The sequence below is a fragment of the Phodopus roborovskii genome, unplaced genomic scaffold (genome assembly GCF_943737965.1).
Source record: "Phodopus roborovskii unplaced genomic scaffold, PHOROB, whole genome shotgun sequence".
Lineage (NCBI taxonomy): Eukaryota > Metazoa > Chordata > Mammalia > Rodentia > Cricetidae > Phodopus > Phodopus roborovskii.
In genome coordinates this window covers 5565058-5592413 of record NW_026126549.1, presented here as the reverse complement: position 1 = coordinate 5592413, position 27356 = coordinate 5565058, and the positions used below count along the sequence as shown (strand labels likewise).

The following is a 27356-nucleotide window of genomic DNA, read 5'->3' as shown; positions in this document are numbered from 1 at the left end:
CCATTTGGGGAGGGGAGAGAGGCCCTGTGCTATTCTCCATGTTTCTCTGTTGAGAGACAGTGGAGGCTCTGCGTTGCCCAGGGAAGTAACACAAGGGATGAAGTTGCGCATCCTCGATGCAGATGCAGGCCGTGTAATTTCAGATCCTTCTGGTGTCTCTTAGCCTCTACCCAGCACTGTATCACCACCTTTTGAAGAGGCAGGGTGAGAGGCTCATGGTCTTACTGACTGCTGGATACTTTTTTTTTTTTCTCTTTGTAGCTGGAAGCTGAGGCTGTGTTCCGTGCCATTACCATCGCCAGCCAGACTAACTGCCCCCTCTATGTCACCAAGGTCATGAGTAAGAGCGCGGCTGATCTCATCTCACAAGCCAGGAAGAAAGGTAATTGGTGGGATCTCAAACCTCCTACTGCACCACAGGCCCCCTCCCCTCCCTTCCTGGCTGTCCACGGTAATAGAAATGGCACCTTTTCTGTTCCTTGCCTTGCTCCAGTCTACAACTGGAATTCTGAGGTTTCTCCCATCTGGTATATAAGCAAACTGAGGTTAAAAAAGGTTAAATAATTTGCCCACGGTAACAGCATGAATTCATTTCTCTGAGACTTGATACACCCCCGACTCATTTTCCATCTGTCCAGTGTCAGTTTGAATTATCTGATCTTTATAAACAGACACAGCGACCAATATTATGCTAAGTGTAGAAGTCAAAGATCCAGGTGAAATTGGCTTCAACAAGCAACTGAAAAAGCAAAGTATTGGTAGTAAATGGGAGTGATTAGCTTAGAGGTTTCAGCTACAGCATTGGTACTCTATAGCTCTCACTGTTTACTTGGTACTGTTAATACTGTTTTCTGGGTTCCCTTTCTCCCTGGTGGTTTTATGAAAAGTATTAAGAGTGACAGGAGTAGATGATATGGGGGGCGGATAGTGTAAGGTTGGGACAGGATCTTTTGTCCTCAAGTCCTGGTGAAGGATTCAATGAAGAAATGGCTCAAGCAAGTGCCTAAGCATATTGTAATTATCTTGTCTGGGGTCTGTGTACACCCCTGAAACAAAGCATGCCCCAAAGACAGCTCATCACCAGGCTGAGGTTGGGTCACATGATCACACAGGTCAGCACAAGTTAACTTAGAAAGGAGTGCGGTCAAGGCCTTTACACTGTAGTCTTCACCACTCTGTCTTCATTGCCTTTTCTGCCCTCTGTTGTGCTGTCCGCTACTGTTACCTGAGGATTGCAGTGTCTTGAGTCCCATTGCAAAGCTTTCTGTTTGAGTTTTGTATCTTGTCCTTAGTGATAGGCTCATGGGCTCTGATGTGAAGCTGTACACATAAACAGTACCATTGAGAAGCCGGGGATGTGGGCTGTGATTGTGAAATAATCATGTATTTGCTGTTGCTAGGTGCTGATGCTCATCTTTTAGCAGAGAGCCCTAAGATGAGTGATTCATCAGCTAAGTGATCCTGTGGAACTTCCATGTGGGGGTTACTAGGGGCTTAAGATTAGCCCAGCTGACTTCTGGCAGTGTTTTTCAACTCTCTTGCTTTCTGGAGAATGATGGCCCCCTTTCTCTAGGAGAGGATTCTTTCTAGGGGTCCAGATGTCTTCCTATCTGTCAGATTCTGGGTTGTTTTCCACTTCTCCATGATCATGGTAAACTGTTGTTTTTGTTTGTTTGTTTGTTTTTGTCTCTCAGCAGTTAATGATACCTACTTTGGTGACTGAGAGGCGTTCAGGAGAACCAGGAGAGCTGTCAAACTCTCCTTACTAGAAGTGGGGTGGGGAGGAGTGGGGAAAAGGAAAAGGAGAGGCCAACACATCCACCACCCAGCCCGAACCACCCATGTCACTGCTCACGCCCTCTGCTGGTGTTCGTGCCCTACCTAACCTCTATTCTCAGAGTAACCAGGGGAACCCTGAGGATGGATTGTTTCCATGGGTATGCTGCCCTTCATATTCATGGTAGAAACTTGTTTCCATTACCCCTCTGGCTTGTGATTTTCTGGGAAGGAGAACTCACAAAGCTACAAGGTGAAGAGGATGTGTAACTCTAACTCGGTGACAAAACGGGCTGGGGATACTGAAGCTGGGAACATCTTTTGGACAGCAATTCTCAGGGAGAATCCAGAGGACCTCCAGCAGGAAGATGGAGTATGGGTTTATTCCTTCCTCCTGAATCTTTTGCTGTTCAAGTCACAAGGAATCTCATGACCCATCACCAGTGCTCTTTAAGAACTCTGATGCTCTAACTAATCTTAAAAAGTTACAGCTCAAAGCTGGGCAAGGGGTTGTCTCTCTGTGCAAAAAGCACTTATGTAGAAGCTCTCTCTCTCTCTCTCTCTCTCACACACACACACACACACTCACGCATGCACACACACACACACACACACACACACACACACAGAGAGAGCGCAATACGATGAAATGCTGAAATTAATATTCTAAATGCAGAGTTCTTAGCTCTGAGGCATGTGATGGGGGCATTATTATCACCCTGCTTTGAATGAAGAAATTGATGGAATTGGGTGGTCAGTTCAGTTTTCAAACTCAGATATAATAGAGAACTTTAGTTTCTTCAACATCTCCTAAAAGTAGTCCCAAGGGACAGTTGGTCCTCTCTTAAGGATGTGTTTCTGGTAATAGCTGCTTTCCTTGAATTTTACTTCCCCATTTCTTCCCAGTCCTATATTTTTGTCAATCTTTGTTAACACCATCCCTTAAGGCAGGGATGCACATGTGAACTATTGACATTTTCTTCTTCTTCTCCTCTTCTCCTCCTCCTTTTTCTTTTTCTTTCTTTTTTTTTTTTTTCCTGGTAGACATCACTAATCAATCATGGATACTTTCTAGTGAAACTAGAAGCATTGATAGAATTCTCCTCTTATGTAGTATTCCAGGATATCCTTACCAATTGGTTGAAATTGAAATGAGGCCAAATCTCTTTATACCCTCACCCGTGAAAGCCCCTAGAACATGATTGTGCAAACTCTGATGGCAGAAGGCAGAAAAAGATGAAGGTTAAAGATGCCCAAGGCTTATCAGCATATCCTGTCTGAAGACCCTGATGCAGAGAAACGAGGGACCCTACCAGCTTTGGGGAGAATCATTTCCTTCTGAATCACTATCACTTAAAAAAAAACATTCAATACAAGATCATTACAGCATCCAGTGGCCAGCTCCATCTTAATTCTGGGTCTCCAAGACACTGTTTGTCATAGTGATAAATGCATAGCCTAAGGAAACAATAATTTAAAAACAAATGACCTTGTAGCAGAAGTTCCCAGCAACGTGGAGCACACTCAGGACTTTAGGCCTCCACAATGGGAAAGTGTAAACAGGAAAGAAATTAGTATGGGGGAGTGGACTCAGTTGTTAAGTCTGCCTTATAAGCATGAGGACTGAGCAACAAGCTGGCATGGTGGTCTGCTCTTATAGGCATATGCTCTGGGATGATGAAGACAAGAGGACCCCTGGAACTTGCTGGTCGGTTAATCTTGTCCAGTCGCTGAGCTGCCAATTCAGTGAGAGACCCTGCTCCAAAAAATAAGATGGAGGACAATGGAGAAAGGCACCCAGCAGTGACTTCTGGCCTCTACACCCATGTGTACAGATGCATAAATACCTTCCAAAATGACTTGTACTCACATACAAAACACACACACACATACATACACACACACACACACACACACACACACACACACGTAGTTAGCATTTATTGAGCATCTACCATGTGGCAAGCCCTTCCTGTATGCTAAGCCCTCTCACATGTCTGGGAAGTAAACAGCATCCCATATCGTCAGTTCTAGGACAGACTGCTTTGACATTTTAGTGTTTCAAAATCAGCATGGTTCTTATTATCTGTGTGATTAGTATATAGTTTTATTTTCTTCCAGTCAAATTTAAAATTGCTTTCAGACTGTGAGGTTTACTGCCACACCTTACAACTAGTGGCTTCTTCTTATTTATTGAATACCAATTTGTTCACATTTCATAGAAATACAGATTTAAAAAGCTATGAATAGAAACTCGAATCCCAGGGTTGCCTCATTCCAGAGACAATGCCTGGAGAGTTTAAAATTCTAATTAGATAAGCTGTACTGGAGGCGTATATATTTCTTGCAAACCTGACATCCACTCCTTCCAGGAAATGTGGTCTTTGGTGAACCCATCACGGCCAGCCTCGGAATAGATGGGACCCATTACTGGAGTAAGAACTGGGCCAAGGCAGCTGCATTTGTGACATCCCCACCACTGAGCCCTGACCCAACCACACCTGACTACATCAACTCCTTGCTGGCCAGGTTGGTGCAGGAATTACCGTGTGTTCTGTAGAGTCATCTGGGATGGGGGCTGCAGGAGTGTGGTCTAGATTGCAGCTGAGACTCTCCAGCAGCAAATTCTTCCACAGTCTTGAGTACAGAAAACTGGTTCTACTACACTACAGTTCAATTGATGACACAGCTCCAATGTGAATAATGGTCCTAGCAGTTGATAACTGTTATGTGCCAAGCTTGTGCTCACCCTTGTCCCTCTTAACAACTTCATGAGTGAGGTACTATTATTACTATTTTTCCAGATTAAGCAACTTATGCTCAAAGCTCTTAAAGTTATTTGTCAGAACTCAAAACATTTGTCATGATGACACTTAGCCAATAATTTCAGAGAGACTCAAAATCAAGCTACTAGTCATTTGAGTCCTTATATTTTTACAAGTGTGTGTGAGTGTCTGTGTGTGTGTGTGTGCGTGTGTGTACCAGCATGCACGCCTACATGCAAATGCTTGCCTGCTTGTCTTTATGTGTACCTCATGTGAAGTTGCCTGCAGAGGCCAGAAGGAGGCATAGGATAGCATAGAATTGGGGTGAGCCAATTGCAAGTCACCTGATATGGCCTCTGAGAACCAAATGTGATCCTTTCGAGCACCAGCAGCAGCAGCAAGTGCTAATAACCTCTGACTCATCTTTCCAGCCCTCGTTGAATTATTTGTTATTTGTCACAGAAGGCATGATCTAATTCTACTTCCTTGCTTTCTGGATGCTTAACTGAGCCCAGAGAGGGAGGAAATTATCCAGGCTCACTCAGACAGCTTAGTAAGTGACAGAGGGACTTCAAACTGGACATGATTCTGTCTCCAGTGTTCTCAAGCTGTCTCTCTTAGTCATGTAACACTTTCTCCTTTTCCAGTGGTGATCTGCAGCTCTCTGGAAGTGCCCACTGTACCTTCAGCACTGCCCAGAAAGCCATCGGGAAGGACAACTTCACAGCTATCCCTGAGGGCACCAATGGTGTGGAGGAGCGTATGTCTGTCATCTGGGACAAGGCTGTGGTAAGGGACTAAGGTAGTCAAGGGAGGGTGACCTAGGCTAAAAGCAAATGACCAAACCAAAGCCCCAGGCACCAATCAAGCTAAGACACTTCCCTCAGGGCAGTGCCCTAGAGAGGATGCACATGGTGAAGATGAGGTTTAGGCATGCTAAAATGTCCATGGATCCAGGTAGCTCCTGAGGGTTAGAACTCAATACATACAATTCCTTTGTCTGCTCACATGAATGATCTGTGCTTAAGATAACAGTGCATCCATTCTTTGTGTTTGAAGAACTTTATAACTAACATTGAAAGGGTTAAATATGCTTTGATATGACATCTATGCCTAAAGACACCAAGTCACACCAAAAGCTTCCCACACTGAGGGTGTTAGAACACCACCAGGCTACATAAGAAATAGACTCTCAGTGTCTCTTGGCCAAGAAGCACTCCCAAAGATTTTAGTAAAACATTAAAAAAAAAAAAAAAAAAAAAAAACACATTGTACAGTTCCTCCCCCCCCCCCCATGTGTAATGCCAATAGTGTCTCTGAACTAACACCTCATTCATCTACATGGGAAACCCGACCAGACTCTTGTTCTTGACTTCTAGGAAGCCATCTTAGTCAGGGTTTCTATTGCTTGAAAAAAACATTAAGACAAAAAAAGCAGCTGGGAAGGAAAGGGCTTATTTGGCATTGTTCTTCATCACTGAAGGAAGTCAGGACAGGAATTAAAACATGGCAGGATCCTGGAGGCAAGAGCTGATGCAGAGGCCATGAAGGGAGGCTGCTTACTGACTTGCTTCCCACGTCTTACTCAGTCTACTTTCTTATAAAACCCAGGACCAGCAGCCCAGGGATGGCACCACCCACCATGGGCTGGGCCCTCCCCCATTGATCACTAAATGAGAAAATACCTTACAGCTGGATCTTGTTGCAGCATTTCCTCAGCTGAGGCTCATTTCTCTGAAGGTTCTAACTCGTGTCAAGTTGACGTACAAAACCACCCAGTGCATAATCTTAAGGCTGAGTTTGAAAACCAATTCTTTCTACACTTAGCCTTTGTTTCATGAAAAGAGAAAGTAAAACCTTTCTGTCTCTTCTCACATGGTTGGATTTTGTCTATTTTTTTTAAATATTTATTTTACACCCTGACCACAGTTTCCCTTCTCTCCTCCTAGCCCCTTTTCCCACCTTCCCTCTGCACCCCTCTAACCCACTCCAGTGGATATCAGCATAGCATGGCTTATCAAGTTGCAGTAGGACTTCCCATCATATTAAGACTGGATGAGGTGACCCAGTATGAGGATAAGGGCCCCAAAAGCCAGCAGAAGAGTCAAAGACAGCCCCTGCTCCCACTGTTAGGAGTCCCACGGGAAGACCATGCTAGACAGCTGTAACACATATGCAGAGGACCCAAGTCTGTTCCTTTCAGGCTCCCTGGTTGGTGGTTCAGTCTCTGTGAGCCCAATGGGTCCAGGTTAGTTGGTTCTGTGTGTTTTCTTGTAATGTCCTTGACCCCTCTGGCTCCTACAATACTTACTCCCCCTCTTCAGCAGGATTCCCAGAGCTTGGTATGTTTGGCTGTGGATCTCTGCATCTGTTTCCATCAGTTGCTGAATGAAGCCTCTCTGATGACAATTGGGCTAGGCACCAATATCTGAGTATAGCAAAATATTATTAGGCATCATTACATTGATTTTTCCCCCTCTGGTTGTGTTTTGTTCTATTCTAGGTCTCTGGGCCAAATAGCTTCTGGGTCCTGGCACTCCAGGAAGTGTCATGGGTGGGCTCACTCTCGTGGTGTGGGTCTCAGGCTGGAGCAGTCATTGGTTGGTCACTCCCATAATGTAATACCTTTACAGATCCTATCTGAATTTGTTTAAGATTAATATAAGGCTTATATATGCTGTATGCAAATATTCCTGTCCATATGAAGTCCGTAACTGGTCCCCTAGTGATATCATAGATGACTTCCTGTGTAAGAGAACTCTGTGATGGTCGCCACTCGCACATGTCTCAGAACATACCCCCATTCTTTAGCAGGACTTAACTTTAGTTTTTGAATTGGCAACATGCCAATTCCCAGAAACCCAGAAACCTCAGACAAACATATACCTGAAAAAAGACCTAATTCTTTAACACAGGCCTATACACTGTCACCAGCTGTAAGACTCTGAACATCCATCTTTTGAACATACAAATATGTACATGTACCTGAAGAATGAGCTCACACTCACAATTTGTTACTGTAAATTCTGCTCTTTTTTTTTTTGGAATTATTAGATGTAAATGCAAGTAAACTATATGTACACAGCTAGGAAAAATGTATTCTTCAGGAGAAGTCACGTCTATGTTCAGTAGCATGCTTCTACATTTTCCCTGTGGAGTTCAGACTAGCCGGCTGACCCCGACCCCTCCCAGCTTGCTGGATAGATGGAATCTGTGCACAGTACCTTTGGACTCCTGGACCTTTGTGGTCCTTTTTCTCTGAGCTCAGAAGCCTTGCCCTGATAGAGCTGCTACAGACCTGGAGACAGGCACAGACATGCAATCTCTGTATTTCAACAGGCCACGGGCAAGATGGATGAAAATCAGTTTGTGGCTGTGACAAGCACCAATGCTGCCAAGATATTCAACCTGTACCCACGCAAGGGGAGAATAGCTGTGGGCTCTGACAGCGACCTGGTCATCTGGGATGCAGATGCTGTGAAGATCGTCTCTGCCAAGAACCATCAGTCGGTGAGGCATTGGCTGGTGGGATGGAGAATGTGTACAGAGCTGACTTGGAGGGATAAGCTCATGGGGTGGTCCAGTCTCAGAGACCAGGATGGACTGCAATAGTCATCTAGCCTGAAAAGCTTTTTTGTTTTGTCTTTGTATTCTTTGTGGTTTTGAAAGCAAGGTCTCCTGCTCAGGCAGCTTCAAATTTGAATTGTTGATAACCCTATGTTTGCCTCCCAAGTGCTGGTATAAGAGGCACGTTCTCTCACAGGCCAGTTTGCCTTGAGTTTTATGTAAGAAAACCTTTAACTGTTTATATCATTCTCCTGTTTTTCTGAGGGAAGAAATCAGCTGAGGGGCTCTGCCCTTCCAGGCCACTCAGGGTTAGAGGTATAGAGAAGAAGCTCCTTCTTACATGCTTCCAAGATGGCAGAGGCTCACATAGACTTTCTGTTTTGAATGAAGAGAAAGTTAAATATCTTCATTATTCACGTCCATTCTCCTAGGAGATCGAAACCCAAGTCTAATATCTTAAAGAAGTACTGAGTACTTGGTAGTAAAAATAATTCTTGAAGAGGCCTTGCTTTCTATTACATGAATCTCATGAACAGTGGGTACATTTGGGCGGGTACTGTTACCTTCTTTTTGTAGTTTTGCTTAATTCCTAGAAATGCACAGAAATAATTTATGTAGCCGGTGGTGGACCTGACATTCAAATCCTAGAACCAAGCCAGTGCCCCCAACCCCTGCAATGCTGTCTTCCTACTGAACAAGTGAGGAAGATAGGCAGAAATCCGATTTTGGGTAATAATGACCTTTGCTTAAACAACAACTCACATCATGTCTTGGGATTTTGTGTTGGGCAGGGCCAGGGGGCCATGTGTCACTCCACACACCTCTCAGCATAGGGTCTATATGCATCAGCATCCCTTGTTCTTATAGATAGTTGAGTTTGGAATACAGCCAGCAGTGGTAGAAATAGAATTTCAATGAAAGATCTTAGTATAAGTGAGACACTTTGCTTTGCTTCAGGCATCATTATCCAGGCTGTGTCAGTCTCCTGTTCCTTATCAAACCAATCAGGTGTGTACTTTGCCTGGCTTTACTTAGTGACTCAGTTCCTGGAGATACTGAAGGCAGGGTCCAAAACATGGAAGATTACCCCTTTCCTCTTTCTTTTTGTCCTATACCCACAGCCTCACTTTGTCTTCCTCCCTGAATCTAGGTTGCAGAATACAACATCTTTGAAGGGATGGAGCTGCGTGGGGCACCTCTGGTGGTCATTTGCCAGGGAAAGATCATGCTGGAAGATGGCAACCTGCATGTGACCCAGGGGGCTGGCCGTTTCATTCCGTGCAGCCCATTCTCTGACTATGTCTACAAGCGCATTAAAGCCAGGAGGAAGGTGAGTGCCAATGAGGCCAAGGGGTTAAAAAGGGCTTGGGGCCCCTGGGATGGAGAGGACCAGTCTTCGTAACCTTCATAGTGAAAGCCACAGCAGCGGTTTGGTGCTGAGGAAATGGTGCACAGAACTCTCAGGCTACAAGAAAGACCTCTAAAAGTGTTTCTGTTTCCCCAAATAATTTCTCCACATTATTATAGTACTTCAGTTTAAAATTGGAAGGATTTGATGTAATGATAGTATATTTTCATAGAAAAGTTATTCCCAAAGGCTTAAACCTTAAATCTCTTTTCCAGCCTGCCCAAGGTTGCTCTGTTAGACAAAGTGCCCACAATTCTCCTTTCTCTACCCCCCACTTTCTTTCTTTCTCACTCACCCCCATACTACATACAGACAACACGCACGCGCGCGTACACACACACACACACACACACACACACACACACACACACACGCACGCACAGTAATTTGGGTTGATGTAGAGATAGGACCAGGCCATTTCTTTCAAAGTCCCTCTGCTTTCTCTCTGACTTCCAGATATTCTTGGAACTTGCGTCTACAAAGGCAAGTTAGACTAGGCTCTGAGACTGAGATGGAGGTGTCAGCTCCCTATACCAGTTTTGTTTTACTAGAAAAGGGAATAAAAGTCAAACTTCCCCAGTATAGACTTTTTATTATGACTTAGATTCTGGAACCAAAGAAATCTGTAGCTATAGTATTACTGGGTGAGGAGCACTGATGCATTTCTCATCCCATGAGTGATCACTGCACAGAAGGCAGGGCTAGGGCTCCATAGGAGGTCTCATCCTGGACCATCTTCACTGTCAGGCTTATGGGGATAAATGTCCCCACTGCCACACTATGGGGGGGGTGATGTGATGGAGCTTGCATCCAGGCTGTGCTGGCACCTTGGGTGGTCTCACCATGTTAATCTCATAGACCACAAATGCCTCTGGGGGACACAGGATGATTCACAAAGCTATAAGCCCAGCTCTTGGCATAATCCCAGCACAGAACACATAGTTGATTGCTATTGCTGACTGGCTGCACAGTCCCCAGGCAAGTTCACAGCCAAAGGGCAGTGGGTCAGACCACAGACTCTAAGTTTAGGGCTTCACAGCCCTGGCATGTAAAAAGCCCTGAAAAGTCATGGGTGGGTCTCCCATGGGATCCCATGCCCACAGTATATGCGACCTCATCTAAGATGCCTACCCTTCCTGATGACTTTTCTCCAGCTGTCCTGATAGTACAGTTCTTTTCTATCGAGTTCCTACTTCCAGTTAGCTGTCTTTGCTCATCCCTCTGCTGCCACCATCACTGTCTACACCAGAGCTTAGTGTACACTCAGCCATTTCCCTCCCCCAAGCCCAACATCATCAAAGGGTCATCCGATCCTAGAATACCTGGGAGTTGAATAACCCTTTCACAGGGGTTTCCTAAAATCATTGGAAAATACATATTCACATTATGGTTCATAACAGTACCAAAATTACAGTCATGAAGCAGCGGTGAAAAAATTTTATGGCTGGGGGTTACCACAATATGAGAAGCCGTGATAAAGGGTCACGACATTAGGAAGGTTGAGAACCACTGGTCCAGATAGAATCGCACATCTACAGAGGCCTTTGTGGATGTATTTTCTCCTGGATCCCTCTCCACATACTCTTTTCACTGATACACTTACACCTCCCAGAGCACATTCTGCACTGTTCGATCTTGCAAGTAAGAATGGCTGGTGATATGTCTCTCTGGCTGCAGATGGCAGATCTGCATGCAGTCCCAAGAGGCATGTATGATGGACCAGTTTTTGACTTGACCACCACCCCCAAGGGGGGCACCCCAGCTGGCTCTACTCGAGGTTCTCCCACTCGGCCGAACCCACCAGTAAGGAACCTCCATCAGTCGGGATTTAGCCTGTCAGGTGAGTGGAATGAGCTGCTGAAGAGAGGAGGGAGGAGAAAAGACCAGCATCCCTCGACTACAAACTCATCCTGCAAACTCAAGTAAAATGCATTTCCCAGCCCAGTGCTGCTGTCCTCTGTAGGGAGAGGATCAGTATTGAGAACAGAAAAGTTTTCCTAATCAGCAAGTGGTCCTGGTAAGAAAGTCAAACAAGGCATCAACAATCAAGTTGGAGGTCAAGTTCAAAGGACAGCAAATTCTACTTAGAGATTCTGCGAGCTGATGGCAGGTTGATGGAGCTGACTCCCACTATGAATTTCTAACAGTCTTCTATATAAGTGTTTGAGAACGTGTGTGTGTGTGTGTGTGTGTGTGTTTTCAGATCTGTGTGCATAAAGCTTAGTCTAGTTTTTATGTTCCTCTGCAGCAGATTCTTCGAGCCTAATTCCCCTCGCTAGTAAAAATGATGCCAGCAATAGCATCCACTGACTTCCACTGACTGAATATTTACCTTGTGTTTCCCGTATTGCCGATCCTATCTGTGAGAATGATTGTTTGCATTGCTCCATAGTTGTCTTTGAATGGGGCGAGGTAGATGCAGGTGTGCTTCCCTGAGTGGGAAATGTGCACGTGAGGGGACATGTTTAAAGACGTATTTAAAGGTGAGGACATGGCATATGGAGACAGGAAGGGAAAGAGCAGGAGGAATAGAGACCATGGAGGAAAGGATTTAGGGAAAAACAGAAAAGGGGCTCAACGTTTTCAGATAACTTTGCCAAGCAATTGAGGTACCTACTGTCCCGGAGCGGTTTGGACTGTGTTCATCTTTGTCTATGGCCACATCAGTCCTTAAACATTTCAGAGGCTCCTTTCTGAATGGGACCAAGTACACATTAGCACTTCTAGTGGCATAAACAGGGGACCTCGACCCTCCAACTAGGAGGCCTTGGACAGGTGATCCCTTCCTCCCTCCAGCACTCCTGTCATGGAACAATGAAATAGTTTTCTCCCAAACCACAGTAGTGAGGATGCAGGGAAATAATCCACGGACTTTAACACATGGCCAGCCACAGTTAGTATAGGCAGCCATCCCCATGTTCTTGCTAATGTTATTGACATGTATAGCTAATATTATTGATATGTATAGGGCAGAATATGCATTTTCCTCCCAAGACAATATGAATATTCAAAGTTCAAGATTTAGTGTTGTGTCTTGTGCACCAGGAATGTTCTTTTTTTAATTAATTAATTAATTAATTAATTTTATATTTATTTTATATAACCAAGTCCATTTAAATGAAAACAAACATTTATAGACAATATTTGGGAATTTGGGCGTCGTTCTTTCCAAACTACTTCCTGCTGGTAAGGGGCGCTGTCATGGGGGATTCTAAGAAGATGCAGAAATCCTGGCTGTAGTCTGTAAGGCTGCTTTGTCCAGCTGTTTTGAATGTAGGAATGTTCTTAATATTATTCACTCTTAAAGTTACTCAACATCTCCCCACCCCGCTTCTTTCCCCTTGTTTCTCCCTGGGAATTTGTTTCCATCTGCAGGCACCCAAGTGGATGAGGGTGTTCGTTCAGCCAGCAAACGCATCGTGGCGCCCCCTGGAGGCCGTTCTAATATCACATCCCTGAGTTAAGCAAGCCCTCCCCAACCAGGGAGGCAGAAGCAAGAAGAGATTTTTTTGAAGCCAAAATGGTACACCGATATTTAAGAAGGGAAGTGAATCCAAACAGTTGCGATCTAAAGAATCAATAAGCCTCAAGCCTTATGTTTCCCAATGTTATGCTCGCTTGCCTAGTTTTACGAATTGCTTTGATTTCTGTTTATGCATAACCTAGATTTCTTTGACCCCCCCACTTACATGCATGCGATCAGACAGGCCACTAAGGTAGAGTCTGCATATTATAGTGTTGAGAGCATATGTAGCGCTGCATCTTACGACAAGGGGACAGACAAAGCTGGGATGTCAAGAAAATTAACAAAAGGCACGAAGGTTTCTTTGGGTGATTGGGTGGTGGGAGCCGAGGGCAAGGTGGAGGGCACAAAGGGGCTGGAGTGGGGCGTGTAGGAGGGAGGTGGGTGGGCTGGGTGAGCAGAAGGCTGTGGTGTGTTGTGATGTACGTTAATTTCCATGGAAAATAGCCACATGTGGCAACTGGATGCTTCGTCACCATCCCCTGGGATCTGTAGAGAAGGCAGGAGGTCTTTGGGTTTGGACTTTGTCACATCCTTTCCTGGTAGAGTTTGTTTCTTTCATTGCTTGTTTAATGTCAGAATCCAGCCAGATCTTGCTTCTCAATGAAGCCGTGTTTGCTTGAGCCTCTTTCTTGGGTTGCTTTCTAATATTCTTTTCTGGGTTGTGATGGCCACACACAAGAGGTCTCTTCTGCTTTCTTTGTGTTCCTCAAAGGCTGCCGTGGAGGGTACAGCACAGGCTCTGGTTGGGGGAGAGCAGTAACAATTCCACGGCCTTCCTCTCAGGCCTGGGGAGGCAGCTGTCACTCTCCTGCCTGCAAAATGAGGGGAGACACATCCTCTTGCTTGCTGAGTGGTATGACTGGCTATCCAAACACATTTGGGATTTTACTTTTTCTTTTTAACTTTTTGGGGAAAAAAAACTTTGTCAGGTTTTTTGTTTGCTTCCTTGCTTGATATTTTGTTTGTTTGTTTGTTTTTTGAGACAGGATTTCTCTGTGTAGCTTTGTAGACCAGGCTGGCCTCGAAATCACAGAGATCTGTCTGCCTCTGCCTCCCAAGCGCTGGGATTAAAGGCGTGTGTCACCACTGCCAGGCTTCTCAGTTCTTCTTAATCTTGACCTCTAATAGTAACTTTAGCTTCTATGGGAATAAAGCAGAGATTTAGGGAAGCCAATCTTGAGTAGCAGGAGTATCCTATGTATAACCAGATTTTCAGTTCTAAGTCATGTGCTTCATTTTCTACTAGCAGGTCCCAGGGGCAGGGATGTCACTTTTCAATTGGTACTAAAATCTCCAGGGTGAGATGTATGAAGTGACACAATGCACCCTTCTTGGCATGGCACATAAGGGGAGTAGGCAGAGATGTTTGCTCCCCTGTTTGTCTGTTGGAGTTGGAAGTCCATGTCCCTGTCACACTATTTCCAAAACCAATTGTGAGCCAGATTCTATGAGCAAGACAGGGGTCTGGAGAAGCCTGTAGACTCTCCTGCAAGCAATATGCTATCACCCTTGGCTCAGACTTCAGACTTGGCTCTCTTGGTAAGAAACATCACATTGTCTACTAAGTACTCTGAAGATCAGAGCAGGGCTCACACACCTTCTAAGTACTTAGGAGAAACTGTCATCTCTGCCTGCTGGTGTGTTTTGTTTGTTTTGTGTTTTTGGCGGTGGAAGGTTTTTGTTTATTTTGTTTTATGGAGCTGGACAATGCAGTCCAGGGCCTGTCACCTGCTAGGCAAGCACCCTGCCACTGTGCTACGCATACATGGGGCCTCCAGCCCTGACTGCAGGTTGTAATGAAACTAAGAAGTAGAGAGACATGAACGGCTTGGCTATGAAGGGATTTGGAAGTAGCAGAGGAAGAGGGTCTCCCTGAGCAAGCTGGTTTCTGCTGCAATCGTGGAAAAGGCTCTTTGAACTTCACGATAGGGAATCTTGCTGTTTAGAGCTCTTATGGTGCTTTCATTCTAACGGAAACCTCAGCAGAAGAAAACGAGGGGAGTGTAGTCTTGAATTACAATTCGAAGACGTGGGAATTTCTCCAGGAAATTCAGAATGACTTTTATAGGGAGGTTTCCATATCTGAAGCAAGTATAACATATACCTCAATAGCCAGGCTTGACTGCAGCATAGGTTGTAGTACCAACAGTAGCCACCAGATGGAGGAAGAGACATGTAAACTAATTCTGGGCTACCACAACAATGTGGTTTCCCACACCTGAGACCAACTGGTCCTTCCTGGGCCTCTCTGGTCAAGAAAAATACCCTTCTCTGGGCCACTTGCACTGCACTTGAGACTTCCAAAATGTGCCACTGTGCCGAAACGTTGTTCCACTCAAGCGTTCCCTGTGTGAGGTTCAGCTTTTTGAAGCTCTCAAGGTGGGCCAGCACCATCCAGGGACACCTCCCTTTTTTCAGTCATTATTAGTAACACCTAAGCATAGAAATTCCTGAGAATTCCTTGATGACTCCCCCACTATTTTCTTAACATAAGAATTTTCTAAGCAACAGGTTTCCTGAGTTAAAATTTCGTATTGAAATTGGTTCTGCTGCATAGATACATCGGATAGCCCCTGTCACTGCATTTTGGGAAGGAAAATGCAAGAACTAGGGGCTTCCTCCAAGCTCACTGGCGATCCATCCAAGGGAGCGAGGGCTTGTTGGGCACTATCTTCTCTCAGGAAGCTTTGTAATGTGGGTTTTCACCCAGCCTCTTCTAAGAATGCCATGTAATCTATTGACATTTGTCTGAAAGGGCCATGGGCTTGAGTGGTTGAGAAGACATTTGTGGAGAAATTAAGTCAGCTTCCCCAGCAGAGATATGTCTTTGGCTTCTCAGTTTGTTTTTTTTTTTTTTTTTTCCCTACTAGAATTAGTCATCCTCCAAAATAGCCTCTCCCCTCCTTCAAAATGCTCCTTCATGACGACGCTCAGAGGTCTCATCTCATCCCCAAGGTCTGAATCCTAACTCTGGCTTCCATTCTGCTCACCCTGTCAAGTCCCTTCCAAGAATCGAGTGCTTCCCAATTTTGATTCCTGGCCCAAGCCCCGGGGTCTTCCCCTCTAGACAGCCCAGCTTGTGTCCAGATGCAGCCATGGGCTGGCCCAGGCAGCCAGCCTTCCTCGTAATTCCCCTTTGAGACATGGTGTGTGGGTGTTCAGTTCTGTGTCTGGTGGCTATGGACAGACAGTGCGTCTCCCTGTGACCTGTGCTAGCTGTGAGACAGCTCGGAAATGGAAGAGCTGTTTGGTTTGAACCGTGAAGAAAACTGTGTATCGAGTTAGCTGAGATTAAAGAGAAAAAAAGCTCTTCAAGTGACTGTTAATGTAAACCTGGTTATTAAAATAATCATAAAATTACCAACATCGTTTCCCAGTCTTTTGTGCATGCAATACTATTTTACCTACTACACTGAGACTCTGGGAGGCTGCGAAAATTACTCAGTGAGTAAGAGTGCCTGCCGTGTAGGAACAAGGACCTCCGTTCCAATCCCAGCATCCACATAAAAAGCCAGGGATGACCACCATGTGTTAGGGTAGGATAGTGGATAGTTAAGTTTATTGACTCCACGTTTAGTGACAGACCTTGTGTCCATGAGAGAAAGTGATAGAGCAGGGCAGCTGATGTCCTCCTTTGGCCTCCAGGATCATGCACACGGATGAATAGCCACATATAAATAAATGTACACATTTAACACACGAACACACACAACACACACATACCACATAAACACACACAACACAACACACACACCACATAAACACACACACAAGGTGAAGAGAAAGAACCCCCTTAATAAGACTAGTTGGTAGATAAACAGCAGACCTGATAACAACAGAAGTAACTGCAGACAGTTTTCAAGGAGATCGAACTGTTGGCCATTGACCTGACACTGGCAGTCAAACTTTGGAGAATAATTAAGGTTTCCTGATAAGCAATCACACTCATTATTAGAGTAAAAAAACATATATTGTGGGATAAATGTAGCTGACTCTAAGACAAAACTCTAAAAGGTCCTATTGTACTTTCGTGTGTTTTTGTCTCCAGCCAACCCTCATTGTTATACTGTTCCGAAGCCTAGCCTTGGAGGGAAAACTCCCAAGTAAATCCACACTATTTTTTTTTTTCTTCAAGCTGATCTCAGAGTCCAATGAGTGTCAGTAAAAAACTGCTGGCTGTGCCCACTTCTGAGAGTTTCCCCATGCATTAGGAAGTCAGAGGTTCTGATTAGTATAATGAGTCTTGAAATGTTGTCCAGGCTTGGGGATTCATATCCCTAGCAGACAGATGACCCTCAGTTAGTTCCTCGGCACTACATAAACAGAAAAAAAAAAAAAAAAAAAACCCCACAACAAGGAAATCAAAGTTCAATTCAGAGCTCTGAGATCATTTTGGTTCTGGACCACCACTCTCCCTGTTGGGAAACATCCTGGATAAAGTTCTCATTTATATAGGGCATTCAATGGTGAGGTGTTCACTGGTACATGGGTGGGGCTAGAAGTGGGATTTTAGGATGCCTGAAGAGATCGCATGAAGTCAGTCAGACATGACAGGAATTGCTAAATGTAAGTGATGAACCCAGGCAGCTTTCCATTTGAGCCCAGCCTTTCTAAAGAGGTGCTTCTACGTTGGTAAAGATCATTCCTTGTGGAGGCAAAACCAGTCATTGGCATCTCTAGGTTTTTGTTTTCCCTTCCTAGTGAACCCAGAAGAGAGAGACCCTCCATTTTCTCAAAGATGATGTACCTTTGGTTACCCCCAAGGCTAGTGAAACATGTCTCCCTTCTCATGACCATGGAACAGCTAAGCCTATTAAATGATTTGAATTTAACAGGCTTTAAAAGGAGCCATCAGCACTTACAACAATCTTTGTTGGAATGCAGTGTTCTGGGAGGATGGAACAGTTTGTAAAACAAACAAAAAAACATTGATGACAGAGTCATATCGGCTAACTTTCATACTTATGGAGTCTGGAAATACCCGGGAGTTGGGACACACTTGACCAAGTCAGGAATGAGAATACTGAATGGGAATGAGAAATAAAAGGACTTTCTGTTCCAAAGAACTTTTGAGAATCAGCTTTCCTAACACTAAGCCATCCCAGAGAGAACAAAAACCAGAGAAGAGGATGGGAAATAAGGGGGCCAGAGCAACCTGCAAAATGAGATCACTGATAATCCTAAGGCTGGCCCTCTTCAGAATCCAGAGTGCTGGGTCCTGACCTTTGCTTGGATGGCTGCTTAGACCAGCATACAGGACACTTAGCATGGCCTGGGCAACAGGTCAGCAGGAGTGTAGGACTTGAGAACCCACAAACTCCAGGACAAGCCCAGGAACCTGCGGCTTGCTGACTGTGGAGCTGCTGTGAGCCCATGAATTAGCTGACTTCCTAAAGTGCCTGTTAATCTATCTCAGCTTATGGGCCTTGGCATAAACACCTGTGGCTATGGCATAAGGAAAGAATCAGGACCCTGAGGGGCAGAGAACATCCCCAAAGCGACTTTGTAAACCTGAGGTCACAGTAAAAGGCTGAAGGCGGGATACTGGTGGCACACCCTCAGGGAGGCCACTAAAATGTACAGACACAGATCTCCGATGCTATCCCTGCTAAAGGCACGTCCTACTCAATGGAAATGGACTAAGAACAGGTGACCTGGGATGGCCAAACACACACAGCTGACAAAGGAAGGCTGAGGGCATGTTGTTACGGACGACATTTTAATCCATGCATTTACATCACATATGCTAGACTCAACAGAAGCACACATTTTTTTTTTTTAAATTTTGTTTTGGTGTGTGCAGGGGTTGGGGGGGGGGGTTGGGGGACTTCTAAATCAGCCACCAGTTCAGAAGAGCACAGAAAACTGAAATTTTGAGTCTCAGTGTCTAAACATTGGTCAGATATACTGAACTCAGGGTGAATAACAATCACAGGTAGACAGAAGTAGGAGACAGATTTTGTGTGGACAGAGCACAGAGACACGGAGGAGCTGAGCAAGGTGCTTGCCATACCTGTTCACTGAGTGACTGAGGCTTTGAAGCTTAGCATCCCTGCCAACCTCAAACAGCAACATGGTCTCAATAGCCGATCAGCACTCTTACATGGTCTCAATAACAGCATCAGCACTCTTTTTCCTAGTTACTTATTCACACACCCACTAGGAAAGCCATAGCAGTAGAAAATCCAGTCATTTCTGAATTTCCAGTAATTAATTAGACTACTGTGATTTCTACAGCAATGTTCTTTGCTGCTTGAGATTCACTGTTGTCCTAAAGATGATCTCAGCTAACACGGGGTTTGCTGTGGGGCCGTTGGCCGTTGTAGGGTACTTCTTTCTAGGGAGTGGGGAACATGGCCACGATTGCTCTGTGGGTAAGGCTGTCCCACCTCTCAGCTCTGGGTCCCTGGGAATGCCCTGGAGATGGCAGCTCACTGCAGTGCAGGGGAGTGGTGTCACAGCAAGGACACTTTAGTTTTCAAACCCCGCTCAGGCCTTTCAGATGCTCTGTACAGTATGGGAGGAAACTGCTAGGAGACATTCTGTGAGTAGCAGAACAAAAGGATAGAGTAGTCATACTGTTTTCTGAAGTTCTTGACCCTAATTCTTCTCAGAAGTATAGTTAAGTTTCTTTGGGAGGGGGAGAAAGTGCTAGCACTTAGCTCAAACTAGGGAATAAAACCAAGAAATAATCACCAGGAGCATTTGGAGAGGTTTTGTAGTTTTAAAGTCTCTTTAAGTATTCAAGAGTGGACAATGTCCAGAATCAGTTACTCCACACAGCCAGACGCAGTAATTCTGTTTCTCCTGGTGTTGTGGATCTAAGCCAGGCCTTCGTGCATGCTAAGCACATAGTCTACTGCTGAGGTACAGACCCAGCAATGAAACACATCGGGTGCCACTCATCTGGCACTAGAAATCAACCCAACTCCCACACTGTGCTATAACTGGCTCATCCCAAGTTCTGAAAGCTGGCAGCACTCAGGAAGACACTCAGGGGCAATAAAAGCTACGGATTACAACTTCAGAGACCTCATGGATTCTTAGCTCCACCTTAATGTCTAAAGTGCAAAGCAGTCCACATCATCCTGGTGGACACCTGTTAGCCCTGCTGTCCTTGGGGAATCATTTCTGAAAGCTACTGTTCTGGGGGGGGGGGAATGCTAACAAGATCCAGGAGGAGGAGGCAGGTGAAGGAAGGTGAAAGCATAGCACATCAGGCCCTCAACACAGACAGACAGACAGACAAAAGGTGGAAGCTGGAGCATGTGTGTGTCCCTGTCACTTGTTGAGGTGTCAGCCTGGAGCACAATTCAGTCACCTCGATGTTGCTATGTTTGACCCATTCACCTCCCTGAATGTCAGGGAAAGGGCTTTGAATTAAACAGTGACTAAACCGAAAGATCACACATGAGAATGTCAGAGATAGAAGTTGAGTAGAGGAGGTGATTTGTGATTCTTTAAAATTTATACATACATACATATATATGTATGTATGTATGTATGTATGTATGTTGCTATTAGTAGAGAGGCACTGTAATATAGCCATAGCAGGAATTCTGGAGAACAGTAAATACTGCTCTTAGTTCAATTCCTGCCTTTCTACATAAATTTAGTTGCCACAGTGTCATCAATTTCCATCTGTCTGCCTTCCTCAAATGACATCCATCAGGTCACTTGGGCCAGCCTGCTGTCATCTTAGTGACCACTAGATGGCCTCAGTTTCAAGGAGTTGAGAACAATGCTCTGTAACGCTAACCAGTGGGGCTCCCAAAAAGGCTCTTCTAAGATCTCCTTTGCATCAGCACAATGGGGTTATATCACGCTCACATTTACATTTTTTTTCACACAATTGGAATGTAAAGACAGGAAAGGGCGAGACATCAGTAATATTTTTAAGTAGCCAGGCAATTCTTGCCAGCCTTCTCACAGTGAGTATACTGAGGGAGCATCCATCTCCCTGAATTTGACCTCTGGGATGTGTAAGCACGCTGTTGCTTTAAGTGTAATTCTAATCTTGGCCATGTGTAAATTGTCCCATATTTTAGTTGGCCAATATGAAAAATAAATGACCAAACAAAACAAAACAAAAGGTGACATATTTCATGACAGCAAAGCAATGGCTAAGTTTTCCTCCCCTTCTGCTACACAGAGTTAGGAGTTGCTCAAGGGAAAGTTTTTCCAGTTTCCTGTTCTAAGAAGCAAGGTAACTCTCCTGTAAGGTACAGCTTCTCTGAACTGTTGAAAGCAGCCCTGCCTTCATTGGAGCAGCACTCTCGGACCCTCTCCTGAGGAAAATTAGTCCTCAAGGGGCATGCATGCCAGAGAAGAGTGAGTGCAGTCCAGTATTTTACAACTGCCATGGTGAAAGTGTCACAGATTGCAGTATTTACCAAACTTCTGCACATGAGACTCCTTTCAATCAGTACCAAGTTCAACTGAGCAAGGCCCTATCACTGAAAAGTTGAGAGGGCAAGAACTTGGGCACAGTAGGCCCTTTCTAACAGGTACTATGCCAACATAGAATCCCACTGCAAGGGACTATGAGTTTTTATTACTCCTAATCTGACCTATATTTATTCCCTCTGGAATACCTTTTTTCGGTCTAACCAGGCCTTGGAATTCTGGCCTCTGTCTGATATTCTCTAGCCCTGAAGAGGCTCACTGTACACAATGTCACTATGTCATCAGAAAGAATGAAAAAATAAACCTACATTCAAATATGCATTCAAAAATGAAGGTAAAGGCTGTTTGGAACGGTAACTGTGGCATGAAACAGACTAAAGGCTAGCTCCTGTGGAAGAGCCCTGCGGAGACAGTGAACTCAGACAGAGGGAGGAGTCCAGTGATTAAAGTCGCAGAGTTAATGAGTGGTGAAACCAGATCAGAGGAGCCCAGGACCAGTAGAGTGTTGCCACCTTGGAAGGGCATTCATTCACATTCTCTATGTCATGAGGTGTGGTGAGGTAAGGGCTGCCGTTAGCTCATCTGGAGGCGATCATCAGAAGTTTCTGGCCAGGTGCTGGGAACGGTCCCCCAAAGGTGATGAAGCTTCATAGGTTGTTATTCTGGCCATCCTCCTCTTCTGTGTTGTTTCTGGTTGGTTCCAAGGGCACATTGGCTTGTCTTTGATTAAAGTCTCTTTTTACTCTTAGGGAGAGGGAGAGGAAGGGGGAGGGGGAGACAGAAAGAGTTGTTCAAAGGAAAAATGAACTTAAACTTTTGAAATGATAGCATATAATCCAATAATTTTTGGATATTTTAAAACTTAGTAAAATATAATTATATGATTTCTCACTTCCCAACCCTCTTAAGCCTGACTTGACCCCCTTCCAAATCCACCACCTCCTCCTCTTTAACCATTGTTGTTACAAATACAAATGATTGAATATGTAAATACCACCTGCGGAGTCCATTCAGGGTTACTTCAATTTATAAAGAGGTGTGAGCTAAGAAGACTCTTAAAAAGTCACTGTTGGGCTGGCAAGATGGCTCAGTGGGTAGAGGCGCTTATCAATGAGCCTGACATACTGAGTTTAATCCCTAGGACTCACAGGTGGGAGGAAGGAAATGGCACCTGAAATTTGTCCAGTGGCTACCCCCATCCTCCCAAATACTAAAATAAAAACTTTTTAAACAGACACTGTGTTTACATTCCAGTTCCCATAGGCAAAACTACAACACCAGAATTATTTATCAGTTAAAAAACACCGTCAGAAAAAAAGGCTCCTGGAAATTTCAAAATTTTAATCCTAGATTTGTATCATTTATATAATCATAAAAAATAAAAGCTTTTAAATACATCAAATCTCTGCAAATGAAATCTGCTTACATAGCATCATTTTAAGGTGCTGGTCTCCACCCCACCATTACTCACTTTTCTCTGTTGAAAATTATAAATTCCTTCTGAACAGCATCAAGGTGCTCTTGGAGGAGACATGTCTTCAAGGTGAACACAACAAAGAAACAGGCAAGCTTAGCTGATACATAGGGACCTCAAATAGTCAATAAACCTATATTCGGTGAGCATCCTGGATAGAAAGAGACCTGTTTCCAGATGGGAGTAGATTCTGGGAGGATGACAGGAGAGGAATCCCTCTACCAGGGCCATTGTTCTATCAGAATCAGGTACGATGACTTTGGCACTCTGGAGTATATACATAACACTTTCAGCTTCCATCCGTAAGTGCAGGTTAGTTACCGTTTCACCACAACACAGTAGCGGTTAACCCACCCTCCCTGTCCCTGTCAGGGAGTCCTGCACATGCACCTTCCCCAGCCTGTACCATACATTTTGGAAGATATGATGGGAAATTAAGATAATGTACTCCAAATCCCTGTGCTCTGGGTGCTGCTTGGAATCAAGGAGGTGCAGACAGCCTAGTGGCCATCCCTCCTCACCATCATCCCCCAACGTAGGGCAAAAGCAGGCTTCTGAGATGACCACCCCACCGCAGCTGGAATGAACTGCACTTCCCTGAGCTTGGTGGGAAACCCACCTACCTGAGAAGAGTCACATTTTCTCATCTCCTTCTCCTTTTTTGCCAGGCGCTTCTTTTTCTTGTGAAGAGGTTTGGACTCCAAAATCATTTCTTCAAGTTCAAAGGTGGGGTCACAGTTGAGCCTGCCTTTCTGTGAAGAGGAAACATGACTCAGTCCTCAGATCTTTGCATTGCTCCTAAAACGTGCCAGCCTAAGGCAGTGACTAATACTTAGTCCTAATGGGAGCAGTCCAAGTGTAATAACGTGGGCCCCCATTGAGGTTTTATAGCATTTACTGCCAGAATTGTCTTCTACATTCTCTGGCCATAAAGCTTATTTATTTTTACAAACTTCTAACTATCCCTCAGTGAGTAATGAAGGAAACCATATTAAAATAATATTCTTAAGGGCTGAGCTTCTGGGCTTCCAAGTTTGTTCCAATAATCACATAGATCAGAATCATGGCCACTGCTTGCTCAGCTTCCAAGGCCACCAACTAAATTTCAATGTCAGGATTTCTGAACATGAGGCCAAGAATCCATCATTTGGTAAGTTCTGCAAATGAATCAGAGTCACAGAAAGACCCGAGATCTCTATGGTGGAGCTTCTCACAGGAGTCAGGAGCAGCTAATTGAAGGAAGTTTGTATCTGCAGCACATGGTACTCAGGGTCCGCCATAGTCAGACACCAGCCACGCACCCAAGTATGACTCTCTCCCTACTTTCCTGCCACTCACTAAAATAGACACTTACAGCCTCAGATGTCACCATTCCACTCTCTCCTTCCTTCCACAGGACTGCCACTTGACACATAATTGAGCACCTTATCCAGCTATTCATGGAAACATCTGTGTGCCCATGTCCTCGGAACAAGTGCCCCACTTGGACATGAGCAGAAAACTCAAGTCTCTGCAGGAACACACACACTGTTCTTGCCAGTGTTCCTCTATCTAATGGTATAATTCAAACCCCAGGCAGAGAGGAGAGACGAACCTCAGTAGGACCTGGCCTGACCTTTATCGAGTAGTATACAGTGGGACACATGGTCCCTTGTTTAGGTATTTACCCAATTGGAGTTATCACTCTGTAATTATTAGTTCCTAAAACCATAGATCGGTACAATGAAACCTCAAAAAAAAAAAAAAAAAAAAAAAAAAAAAGATCCTGGGAGTGAAGTTTTGAAGTTTCCCACTATCTAACTCACAGATTTCAGATTTCCATGGACATCAAAATTCTCTTCCTTGCAAAAAGAAAAAAAAATCATTCTTTTCAACCAGCACATTTCTAGGAAAAAACTATTTGGGAGACTAGAACCTCTTGCAAAACATGGTTAAAACCTAAAAGTCCAGACGCCAACATCGCTAGACTGGGACCCCAGTTTAGCTTCTTGCCAGTTGTGTGATTTTTGGAGGTCCTCTCGCCCCATGTATCACTGTTTATGCCTCTGTAAAGCCAGTGTTGGGCCATTTTTACATGACTGGTGTGATCATCAAATGAGACCCTGCATGGAGTTGTACACAGAGCAGTGAAGACAGGGTGAGGGAATGATTAGGGCTTGTTAAACTTGACTTACGGTTGGAACAAAACCTGGAATGAGCCTCTTGTGCAGCACGGCATCCCAGTTCATGTCACTCATGTAAGGGAAATTCTGAATGTCAGTCAAGTGGGAAAATCGTTGGTCTGGATTAGGCTCAAGTAGCTGCCAATAAAATACAAGCATCATTGTCATCACACGGAAGACCAGATAGGTGGACCCCAGGAATCCCCCTAGGTGTTGTAAGCTGAGTATTCAAGGGGAGTTCCCTGTAGCAGACACTGAGCAAGAGGTTTGACAAGACAGTGATAGTGATCTCCTTCTCCCACCCACGTGCCAATCAAGTGGAGAATGTGTGCTTTGGAATAGTGGTAGAAGTAGTCTTTGCAACATGATGCCTACAAATGGCTTGTCCCGGGAATTCAACAAAACTTCCCTTCCAGGCTCTCCTACTGGGCAAGTTTGTTTCCTAAGCCATGGCTTACCAAGCTCAAATCATGAAGAACAGGATGACATGAATGTTGCTTTACAGAGCTAAGACCCAAAGCTCTGTTTTTCAAGTGTCATAAATTGGCCATCAGTTCTTTGTATTGTTGCTTTAGTCTATGACCCACTGAAGCCAGTGTGTGGTCATACTGTACCTGGCTCACCTGAAGTTCCAGACCATGTAGAACACATGCCTTCAGTTTACCAGTAGCCAAACAAGCTCAGTCACTACCCAAGGAGACACTTCCATTGACCATGTGATAGTATTGGCAGAGCAGTGTCAAAATGCTTCTCTCGGTTTCTGTACTTTACAATGGCTTTATAGAAAGCAATGTGTACACCATTGTCAGTCAGAAAATCACACTAAGTTGTATTGATCTCAGGGAAGGTGTTAGAAGAGCTAAGGCATGAAGCGGTGATCCAGGAGGAGAGAGTACCATGTGCAAAACCTGGTGGTCATATGATGGTGAGGAATGGGAGGAGAAGGCAAAACAGCCAAACCAACTAAAGGGTGACCAAAATTCACAAAGCTTGAGGGGCTCTTTATTACTGCTGCAATGTACAATTTAGTTTGATCTTTATTCAAAGAGCAATGAGAAGTCGCTGAAATGTGGCAAAGGGAACCAAAGAGAGTAGAGTGGCAGAAGCATGCAACAACTCAGGAAGGATTTTGAAAGCGTTTAGAGAAGTGCCAAGGAGGTGAACGGCAATGGCTATTGAAATGCGTATTTAGGATCGGGTAATGGACTAGATATGGAAATGGTGAGTGAGTACCAGTGAAGGAACCAGCCATTGGGAGAGAGAACACTGGAAGAGATCCAAGAAGTACAGAGAGATTAAGAATTACATTTTGAACGTGATGCATCTGAAAAGGGCTTGAGACGTCCGAAGGCACTTGTGGATTGAACTAAGAATGCCGTGTATTTTAAAATGGTTAGTCACAACGACCGTTCTACCAGTGGGTGTTATCCTGACCACATCTTGACTTCTAACCATAAGCCAGGATGTCCATGTCATTCCTTGGCTTCCTTCCAGGATGCTTTCTCCTGTCTCACCTTTTTAAGAAGGGATACCATCTCTTGTGACCAAGCAGAAGGGTAAGTTACAATTGCCGTCTCAAACATGTTCACAATTTCCTTGCTGGGAGTACTGGAGCGGATATGATATGGTCTCTTAAGGGAGAAAAAGAGAAAGAACCTTCATTCATAGGTCAAAGGGGGGAAAAAGCCTGCAAGCATTTACAAGGTAAACTTTGAAATAATAAAGTTTCAACAAGAACCCTTCAAGATGATTGACAGGTAGCCATCAAGTGCTGTGAAAATTACTATGGACTTTTAGAGAAATGTCACACGGACATTAGTTTTTCACCAAAAACAAGTTTTAAGAACTTGTTATTTTACAGATCCAAACAAAATATCTCAGTGGCTTGAACCAGTCTCTGATGCACTGATTTCAAATAGTTTTGTTCATAACTTTTAGGCATATTTATATAAAAAGTGAATAATGAATAGAAAAACTTCAAATTATTATATAAGGTTAATTACAAACAGATCATAATTTTCCCATAGCCTTATCTGAAATGCAACAAAAACTAGGTGTTGTGGCATGTGTTCGTAATCCCAGAACTTGGGAGGTAGAGGTAGGAGGATCAGAAATTTAAGATACATAAGTTCAAAGCCATCTGGGCTACCAGAGAGAGATGCTTTTAAAGAAATAAACAAACAGCAACAATACATGTAAAAAATAAACATAGCTAGAAGGTTGCCAGGACAGAAAACTTCTTAGAAAGTATCAACTCCAATGTCTTATGTTT

At 44.3% G+C, this 27356-nt stretch overlaps 2 protein-coding genes across 4 annotated transcripts in view; one reads left to right on the top strand and one right to left on the bottom strand.

Moving 5' to 3' along the window:
• The window catches only part of Dpysl3 (dihydropyrimidinase like 3), a 105232-nt gene extending 88830 nt beyond the window's left edge, over positions 1 to 16402 (top strand). For all 3 annotated transcript variants that reach the window (XM_051201160.1, XM_051201161.1, XM_051201162.1), the window contains exons 8-14: positions 262 to 382; positions 4149 to 4305; positions 5189 to 5330; positions 7881 to 8051; positions 9259 to 9438; positions 11194 to 11356; positions 12892 to 16402. In XM_051201160.1, coding sequence (XP_051057117.1) covers positions 262 to 382; positions 4149 to 4305; positions 5189 to 5330; positions 7881 to 8051; positions 9259 to 9438; positions 11194 to 11356; positions 12892 to 12980 — 1023 coding nt within the window. In that variant the 3' untranslated portion in view covers positions 12981 to 16402. The remainder of the gene's footprint in view (positions 1 to 261; positions 383 to 4148; positions 4306 to 5188; positions 5331 to 7880; positions 8052 to 9258; positions 9439 to 11193; positions 11357 to 12891) is intronic.
• Positions 16403 to 21888: 5486 nt separating this feature from the next.
• The window catches only part of Stk32a (serine/threonine kinase 32A), a 104973-nt gene continuing 99505 nt past the window's right edge, over positions 21889 to 27356 (bottom strand). The window contains exons 8-12 of the mRNA XM_051201041.1: positions 26599 to 26715; positions 25097 to 25222; positions 23546 to 23674; positions 22920 to 22984; positions 21889 to 22192 (exon numbers count right to left, since the gene is read on the bottom strand). Coding sequence (XP_051056998.1) covers positions 22096 to 22192; positions 22920 to 22984; positions 23546 to 23674; positions 25097 to 25222; positions 26599 to 26715 — 534 coding nt within the window. The 3' untranslated portion in view covers positions 21889 to 22095. The remainder of the gene's footprint in view (positions 22193 to 22919; positions 22985 to 23545; positions 23675 to 25096; positions 25223 to 26598; positions 26716 to 27356) is intronic.